The 9,430-nt window shown below is 40.6% G+C and overlaps 1 protein-coding gene across 1 annotated transcript in view; it reads left to right on the forward strand.

Moving 5' to 3' along the window:
- Window positions 1-9,118, forward strand: part of RBM33 (RNA binding motif protein 33) — a 93,288-nt gene extending 84,170 nt beyond the window's left edge. The window contains exon 19 of the mRNA XM_083466644.1: window positions 582-9,118. Within this exon, the coding sequence (XP_083322770.1) occupies window positions 582-630 (49 nt within the window). The 3' untranslated portion in view covers window positions 631-9,118. The remainder of the gene's footprint in view (window positions 1-581) is intronic.
- The last annotated feature ends 312 nt before the right edge of the window (window positions 9,119-9,430 follow it).

The raw sequence follows: 9,430 nt of genomic DNA on the forward strand, positions 1-9,430 counted from the left end.
AATTTTGCCATATCTAAAATATCCTAGACACATTCTACTCAAACCACTATACAAGAGCCTTTTGTCTTCTTAAAGAGATGAGAATTGTTTCACCTTGGGAACTTCCAATAGGCTGTTGTGAGACACGGGATTCTGAATTAGGTAGGCCTTTAGTCTGATCCAGTAGGGCTCTTCTAATGTTACATTTATGATCACAAACAAATATTTAATCCCCTGTTTCTTCTCCTCTTTATGGGCCTTCCACACAGCTAAACCAGTTTCCCATGATGTCATGGCCTGGAAACCTATAGTGCAAGCAGCACTTAAACCACAGTTTCCCGGTTTGGATGTCAGAGGAAACTTGATTAACAAGCCCTGAAGTCAGGCGCCTAAATGGGGGGCAAGGAGGGAGGACCTGGCTTGCATGTCATTCAGTAAACCATGGATTATTAGACTGACATGGTGATGTCTGAAACACTTCTTGGACTTGTGATAAAAATGTGCAGAAAGTAAGGTTCCTGAGTTTCACTTAATGGTATAAGCTATTGTGCTCTTTGTAGAAAACCTGTTCCTTGACCATTGTCTGTTGACCTTCCTCTTAGGCATATGATAGATTTGTCCCACATCAACGTGGCACTAATAGTGGAGTGACCTGCTGAGCGCAACTGGTCTGTTCTTCTACATGTAGCTTCCTTTGAAGGAAGTTGCAAGACAGGATCTCTTCGCGATCTCCAATGCCAGCTTTGCAGTGCCCCCCTGAAACTTCAGACTACTCTGTGACACTACAAACAGCAGCAGCTTTGTTGCCGTGGAAGCTAGAGTTAACAAGGATCCAGAAACGGGGAGTTTTGTATTGGCTTTCTTTTACCGTGTTGACACATGGAGCTCTAGGTCTTGTGTCCTTGTGCACAAATGTGCGTACACAGGTGTTTTTTTGAGAAATGTACTATATGATCACAGTGACTCAGATTGAAAGAACACTAACTTTGAATTTTTTTATGCTTCTTCATAGCAAAGAATATTTGATAATGGTTGCTCTTATCTTCCATGTGGGGTGTTGGAATAAGATGGTGTCCATACCTATCTAGATATTTTTTTTTAGCTAAGTAGATAGAATAAAACATGGGCTGTGTAATTTGTTGGTATTTTTCCAAGAGTTCACTCTTGAAAGCTCTTAATCCCAGTGAGGTGAAGCCAACAATATGGAGTACTGTGCATGCTCTCAACCTTTTTCCCTTTCCAACATCACCTTGTAGGAATAACCTTCCCCTTTTCTTCTCCTGGCTTAACAAGTCTCTCCTTCCCAGAGTATCTGAAAGGCAGGACTATTAGCATTCTTTTATTATCTTAGATTGCCTTCAAAGGCGATTGCAGGATGTCAGGGTGGGGGTGGGAACCTGTACATGTTTACATTCAATATAACACTAGTATTAGTATTCAACGAAACAAGATTCATTCCTGGCAGGCTGTTCTGAATGGTACCATTATTTTGATTAGCATCTTTCCTTGAGGTTTTCTTGGTATAATAATTTTCAGCAAAGACTGCATAATGGCAGAGGCTGTTGAATTGAACACGTTGAACTCGCAAAGACTTTTTATTCCATGGGATGCCAGGATGGTCTAAAAATTATGTGCAGACTTCAAGAAAACTGTGTTTTATGTAAGAAGTAAAGCTTTTTTCATTGTATTCCGCTTGTTTCTTCCAAAGGAAGGGATCTTTTTGTTACCAAAAGCTCCTTTGTACCCCAATGTCTTTTGGGGAGAGAGAGAGCTTCCTCTAGAAATATTTTTCAGTGCTAATATATTAGGCAACTGCCCGAATGGCAAAATTACAGATAATAATCTGTAATTAGAAAGCAACTACAAGCATTTTGTGTGTGTGCGTCCGTGCGTGCGTGCTTGTTGGCTAGAATAAAAACGTTAGAGCAGGAGAAAGAATTACCATTAAAAAATACTATTTAAGGCTTGCATTTTAAGTGAAATTATGAACTGGTTTGTTTTTTTAAAAAAACCCAAACTCTATATACAGGTAGGATTTTAAAAACTGAATTCTGAATTAAGATGAAGCAGTTGAGCTATAAATATTGTCATGTCGTTTAATGGCAAAATTGCTTTCTTTCCCCTCTGGAAATATTGCAGGAGTAGCTTTATTAGGGTGATGTGGTAGTAAAAGTTGGATCATTTTAATTGTGTTTTTAATGACTAGCTAGTAAGCACCCTCCTGCTCCTTCTGAAGTGCTCCAGAGAGCCATGCTGTGGGGGTGAGTTTTGTTTTCCTTTGCTGTCCTATGCCTTTCATTTTTGCTTCTTAGTCTTAGTTCATGATGGATGGCTTAGTTTCCCTCTGCTCAAGAGCGCTTCAAAGGTTTACAGGCATCGAGCATTGTTCATAACTGGACGGACTGTACTCACCTCCCAAGTCAGCGCTGGTCCTCGTGCAGATGCTAAGCCTGCCTTTTAGGGAGGATTTAAAAATTATTCACAAAGCTTGGATCTTCATCCCACTGTGCAGCTACAGCTTCTCAGTAACAAATAATAGACTTGGCAAAAAACAAAAAAACCACAACGGACTGGTCAAGGTGCTGGTTGAACTGCCTGGGATGTGGGCAACTTTAATGAGCTGTAGCGAGCAAGACTTCGTTGGTTTGGCTTTGTAAATGTGCGGATTTCATGGTGCCTAAGCTTCCAGTTCAGATCTGCTGGTGTCAACGGGACTTGTGCTTAAGGAAATTGTGAGGTTTTGTTGTTCAACTGTTTACAGGTTTCAAACCTCTCTGTCCATAGGCTGTGGTATGGCATTTAATGCGGTTTGTGCTTTGGTCTGAGTAAAGTGTAGACACGTTTGTGCTGACGTCATCTGTTACAGGCTATAGTGAATGCAGTGTGCGTGTGCGTGTGCACACACACAGCATTTCCACACAGGAACATTCCTGTTTGGTTATAGAAAGAGGGAGAAGCGTACAATTCTTTCCCCTAGCAGCGGAGAACCTGTGACCTGGGTGGCAGGCACCCAGCCTCTGGGCTGAATTATCATTAAGATAGTGTAATAATATATCTTGATTGATTAATGCTCACTTGGAACCAGATATGTTGGCAGGATCACAGGGTGGCTTTTCTTTCTTTTTCCCCCCTTTCCTTTTCCGTTTTTTGACGTGCTGTCCACAAAAGCAAAATCACAGTTAAGAACAGGAGGCCCTGTCCTTTGTACAATGTTTCCCCAGTTTAATTTTTGTAGAAGATCTGTTGCAACCATTATCTTGTTCTTTCTGTATCATGCATTTGAAATAAGATGTGAAATGCAAGAATTGCATTTAATGTATTATGTAAATAAGGGACTTTTAAACAAAATGTAAATGAAGCTCTTCCTGCACTTGCAAATTCAGCCACATCAAAGCTTATTTGGTGGGGAAGGGGTGTTGTTGTCTTATCGAAGTTGAGTGGAAGAAGTTCCATAAATGTTGTTTTTTTGGTGTAACTCTTCAACTTTTTTTTTATAAAGATGCTAGTAAGTCAATACATATATCCTGACCTGTGTATTATTTGTCCATAAACTTTCAGAAACCTGGAATGGATATTTAGCCAGTGAATACTATCAGTGGAATACTTTTCCCCCTCGTTTTTTTTCTTTTCACTTAAATTTGCAACATTACCTAGTATACCTCAGTTCATGTCCTTGCTTATAAAAAAGGTGCAGCCAACTTCAATGTGATACTGGAATAGAAATTATGGTTTTATAGCAATGAACAATACGGTCAATAAGCTAAATGGGAAATACAGTATCTGTCGTTTTTACAGGGGTTTGTGTGTTTTTAATTTGGGCAAGGGAGCTTTTTAGGTTTGGTAACCTTAATTTATGAAATATATTTACCTGCTGGATAATAGTGTTTCTATCAAGACTGTGAAATGGAGGTGGTTTACTTCATTCTCATGATGAAGACGAGTCGTGGGAATTTGCACCAATCCTCCCTGTATCAGTATTGTGTTTTAACACTCCTTCAAACTATCAAAAGGGTTTTTGTTATAATGTTGAGCATAAAAGAGAGATACTCAACTTAAGTGAGTTAATAAATAGCGGTTTCCCCCCCCTAATGCTCAGGCCTTGAACTATAGAGGCTAAACATAAAGTTTAATTAGCTAGGGAACAATATATAAAATACATGTTGCTGCAATCTACAACCCACGTCACAATAGATTTTTTGAATAGTTCTAATGTCCCACGGACCAAAAAGAAGGAGGAGGAATAACTGGCCTCTGACTTCCATTCCCTTGGTCAGGGATGAGGAATCTTTGTTTCTCCGTATGTTGCTGGACTACAACTCCCATCATCCCTCACCATTAGCCATGCTGGCTGAGGCCAATGGGAGCTGGAGTCAAACAACATCTGGCAGGACCCAGGGTCCCAATCCTTGCCTGTTGGTGGTATAATACCGCAAAATATATGGCAAGTCTCAATCACTAATGAATAGAATTAGGGTGAGTCTATATGATCATTTATGTGGAGAAATATTGGCATGAGATGGCATTTCCCCTTCATTTTTTATTGGTTGTTTGTTCCTATCATGAGCCCCACATGGGGAAATCAAGAGGGAGCACATTGTTTTTAGCTGATCTTTCATGGTACCATGTGTCATTACCATGGGAACATGTACCCAAAGTGGCCAACGCTAAAGAAATGAAGAGTTAATGTCACCTTGTGGTGATACTTTTCCCGGTAAGAATTGATACTGAAAACTTGCTCTTTCTAGTTTCACCACATTTTACTTGTGGCTTTTATCCGCAACTTAATCAGCCTTGACAGCCACTTTCCCAAAGATATAGCTTGACATTTTTAGCTGGCATCAGATGGCCGTCAGATTGACTTAGACCCATGGGTTACACTTTAGATACTAGCTCAGTACTAAATATGTTAGCTTAATTATATTTTGCTACGCTTCCTTTCCAAATTCCACCATTATATTCTTCATCTGGAGAACCTTGTAACTTGCCCAAGAATCTTTTTGCTAGCATGTGGAAAGGGAATGAGATGTTCTTCCTTAACCCTCGCCTTTCCTGGATAGGCTCATAGTCCCATGGATGTTATACAGGCGTCTCCCCACTTAACGCAGGGGTTACGTCCCCGGGTACTGTGTGTATATGTGAAATTGTGTACGGGGGTGGGACATCTCCTATGAAGCCTGTAAACATCCTCTAAACCTCTGGAAACCCTTGGGGGGAAAAAACCCTTTAGAAAACCAACAGCACATAACGAAAACTCTGCCAAAGATCCATCAAACTCTACCACAGTTGCTCTCTCCTTTCTCAAATTCCAACTCCCCATAGGCCTCAAAGATCCGTGCAAAGGCTCCTGGAATAGCTAGCTGTTTTCTCCATTCTTTGTGTGCCATTTTTGAAGTTTTCCCAATCTTTTGGGGCCGCTTTTGTGCCTTTTTCCAGTTTTAATCAGTTTAGTTTATTATTTCCCAGTGTTGTGCATATACCCAGTCGCGCATGAGTCGGATGTGCATAAGTGGGGAGACGCCCGTATTGCCCTGTTCCATTGGCCTTCCATTACATGAGCGCTTACGCAAAGTCTTTAAGTTACTGGCCTCTCATACCTCACTGATGGACAACCCTTTCTTGTGTCTTTCTTTGATCACTTGCTTACATAACCTGTCTTACTGTCTTCTTAGCTTTATTTTGCAGCAGCAGTTTTGGACAAAATGAAGATTTCCTTAAGAGACAACCAAGGGTTACAATTAGGTTTTAAGCCATAGGGTACCTCTAGACTCCTGACTTGTTGAGGGCTTACCTGTGGAATGTTGCGTTAGCACTGCTCTTTATATATCAGGATGAATTTATAATCCCAATAACTATAAAAGGATTATTGCAGTAGTATTAAATCCTAAGGATTTTACGTAAGGTTTTTTTGATAACCTATTAAAACTTTTTTTAAAAAACGAGCTCGTTTAGCTACCTATATAAGCCTGGAGGGCTTATTTACATACCACTGATTCACATTGAATCTCATGTATACCAGCTTCTGGTATTTATACTTCTGTCTGGGGAGAATTTCTCTTGGGGTGGGGGATATTCAGCGGGTTTATTCCATGCTCACCTTTGGGAGAAATGTCACTTTTCACATTACATGAAAGTTTTGTGTAGAAGGTCAACTTTCTAAAGAAATAACAATAATAATGAATTGCCTCTATTCCTCATTGGGTTGGATGTAGATCCGATAAAAAGAAGGCAACCTGTGAACACTTGCTGATTTTTCAGAAGGTCATTGTTAGAGGTTATTAGCACATGCTGAGAAACTGGGAAGCTAAATCCATGAAGCCCAATTAAATGGAGCATCTAGTAGGGTTTTTTTTTTTTTTAATGAGTTAAAGTAGGAATGTTATCTGTTCATTCGGTGAGGATCACTGTTAACTCTCAAACTGTATCATATTTATCTGTTAACTCTTAAATTGTATCAGATTTATCTGATTCTTTGTGCATCTTAACTCTGGTGTAGCGTTTTTTCTTTCTCTGATTTCTGCGTAACTACAATTAAATACAACTTTTATTTTCAATAACCGGATTACTTTCTTCACAGGTATAGGACACTGGGGAGCTGATTCCTGTCTGCCCCCTGAGCTTGACCTGGAAATAAATATATTTCTTTTTACAGATACAACTGATGCATTAAACACTTTTCATTCACAGCAAACCTTTGGGCTAATGCATCTTACGCTGTCTAAGCTTTTTTAAAAAACACTATAATAGTTTAGATTTTGGTCCATGCCTGCATTTACTTTTTATACTGTAGCACTTTTCAATTCCAGTTCACAAAATGCTTTATAGTTCTTAACTCATTGACCCTCGATAATAATACCCCGACCAATAAAGCGGCCTTTGTGAGGCTATTTCCACAGAGGTGGTAGTGTTAATCTGCTGTAGAAAGTAACAAAGAGGCTTGTAGCACCTTAAATATAACGTTTGGAAATATTAGACATGTGCCCAGGGCCATCCAGTTAGCTAAACCTCATAAGGGGGTGTCATCTCAAATGAAACTGAGCTGTAGAAAATGTAACTTGAAAAAAGAGACATTGCACATACCTCTGTAAACCAAGAAATCTTTAATAAAAATATATTAAACTACAGAAAAATAAAAAAGGGGGTGTCATCCTTTTGGGCATGACTTTCCACTGTCCAACACAGATTTACTACATTCCCATATAGCTATTTAAGAAGAGAACTGCATCCCTCCCTCTTGGCCGTCATCTAGTTCCAGTGCTCTTCTTCCTATTTAGGAGGCCCGTACAACCCAATAAGTTGAACACATTAGTTTTCCTCCTCCTGGACCATTGCAGATCTAAGAAACCTATTTAAGTTCTTGGAACACCTGTGAAAGAGCAGGGTATGGAGTGATTCGGGAAGGTGTCACTGTAACTCTGCTGACACACCCAAGGACCCCTGCCAGTTGCTATGACCATCATATAGCCAGATCATTCAGCTCAAGACAAAGAATCTTCTATGTCTCATGCTGAAGTATTGTGGTGCCTGTTGGTTGCTCCCCTTTACCAAATGGTATTCCTGCTTCCGACTCCTTCACTGTGAGGCCTGGGAGGATCTTGCATGGAAGCAAATGCCGTGGCTAAGGCAACATGGTAGCCTTGCCCATTGCCTTGCAAGGAAAACAGGGGAGGCATTCCACACCCAGCTTGCAACATATGGAACAAATAGAACTCCACCCTTGAGTCTTTCAACAAATTGGAGAAGGGCCAGCAGTGTTTGCTCTCTGCTTAGGGCACCGCTGGGGAACCGTTGGCCCCCAGTTCTTGGACTCCAGCTCCCATCAGCCCCAGCTGGACACTGGTCAGGGTTGACGGGAGCTGTAGTGCAGCAACATATGCAAGACCCACAGGTTCTCCGCTCTGGAGGATCCCAATCTCTGGGCCTTCCCCTGTCATGGAAGTGAACCTCCTTGAAACCCAAGAGTCCTCTTGGCTTCAGGAACCCCAAGCGCAAGACTCTCAAGCCCCTCCAGCCATTGCTGAGCCACTGTTTTGGAATCCATTGGGCCATTTCACTAACAAGGCACTTTGTATCAATATTTTAGATGGGAAGGAGGCGTTTCCACATCCCTTTGAATAATAATAATAATAATAATAATAATAATAATAATAATAATTTATTTATACCCCGTCCATCTGGCTGGGTTTCCCCAGCCACTCTGGGCGGCTCCCAATAGAATATTAAAAACATGATAAAACATCAAACATTAAAAACTTCCCTAAACAGGGTTGCCTTCAGATGGCTTCTAAAAGTCAGATAGTTGTTTCTTTCCTTGACATCTGATGGGAGGGCGTTCCACAGGGCACCACTACCAATACTAAAATATCATTTTAATGTTTGCAGGTGCTTTAGCTGCTTCTGAGGTGCAACTAATCTTTTTCTTTACAGGTTTCCTTCTTTTTAGGAAAAATGTGCATTGCAGAAAACTGGGGGATATATGATTTAACCATTCCACTTATATGCATTCCTTACCCATACAGGAGAGTGGTACCTTTGGCAGGCCTGGGAGAACGAAGTGTTATTAACCTTTTCCTCCCCTTCTTCCTTTTTGCAGGCTCTCCTAATTCTCTCTGAATTCAGTGGTAGGAGTAGCTCTATAACATTTCTCACGTAGCAATAGTGTTAACCTTTTGAGCCATTTATTACGATTGCTGTGGTGTGATCCTATCCTGTAACTTCGTGAAATACTGTATACAGCTTGAGCACAAGAAGCGATGCCGTTCAGACTTGTATTTCTCTGATATGGACTGTGTTTATTAGGATAAATGCAAGAGACAGCTCTGACATGATAGTGACTTCAAGGGGGGGGGGCTGCTTCTCGCCGCCTCATGTTCTCCTCAGAATCAACAACCCAAATTATTTTGCAGCTCATTTTGTTACATGTAATCTTGTATGCATTTTTGCTTCAAAATTCCTTCTTGCCTTGGAAGATTTCTCTGGAGGTTGTAAATGTGATATGAATGTAAAAATGCATGACTTCTCAGAAATGACCAGTGTAAAAAGAGAGAGAAAAGATTGGATTACAGATTTCAGCTGTCCTGCAGTTAAAACGCATCCAAATGTAATTGAAATGTGCAAATAAAAGTCCTTTCATTGTACCTTGTTTTTGTGCACTGTGGTTTATTTGACACGCAGTAAAACTTGTTTTCTAATATGAATGCAGTTTTTCACAGTACAGTGGTACCTCGGGTTAAGAACTTAATTTGTTCTGGAGGTCCGTTCTTAACCTGAAACTGTTCTTAACCTGAGCTACCGCTTTAGCTAATGGGACCTCCCGCTGCCGCCGCGCGATTTCTGTTCTCATCCTGAAGCAAAGTTCTTAACCCGAGGTACTATTTCTGGGTTAGCTTAGTAGAGTCTGTAACCTGAAGCATCTGTAACCTGAGGTACCACTGTATTTCAGAAGCTCTGCTTG

This window comes from Podarcis liolepis, assembly GCF_965112155.1.
Source record: "Podarcis liolepis genome assembly, chromosome: 12".
In the NCBI taxonomy this organism is placed as follows: Eukaryota; Metazoa; Chordata; class Lepidosauria; order Squamata; family Lacertidae; genus Podarcis; species Podarcis liolepis.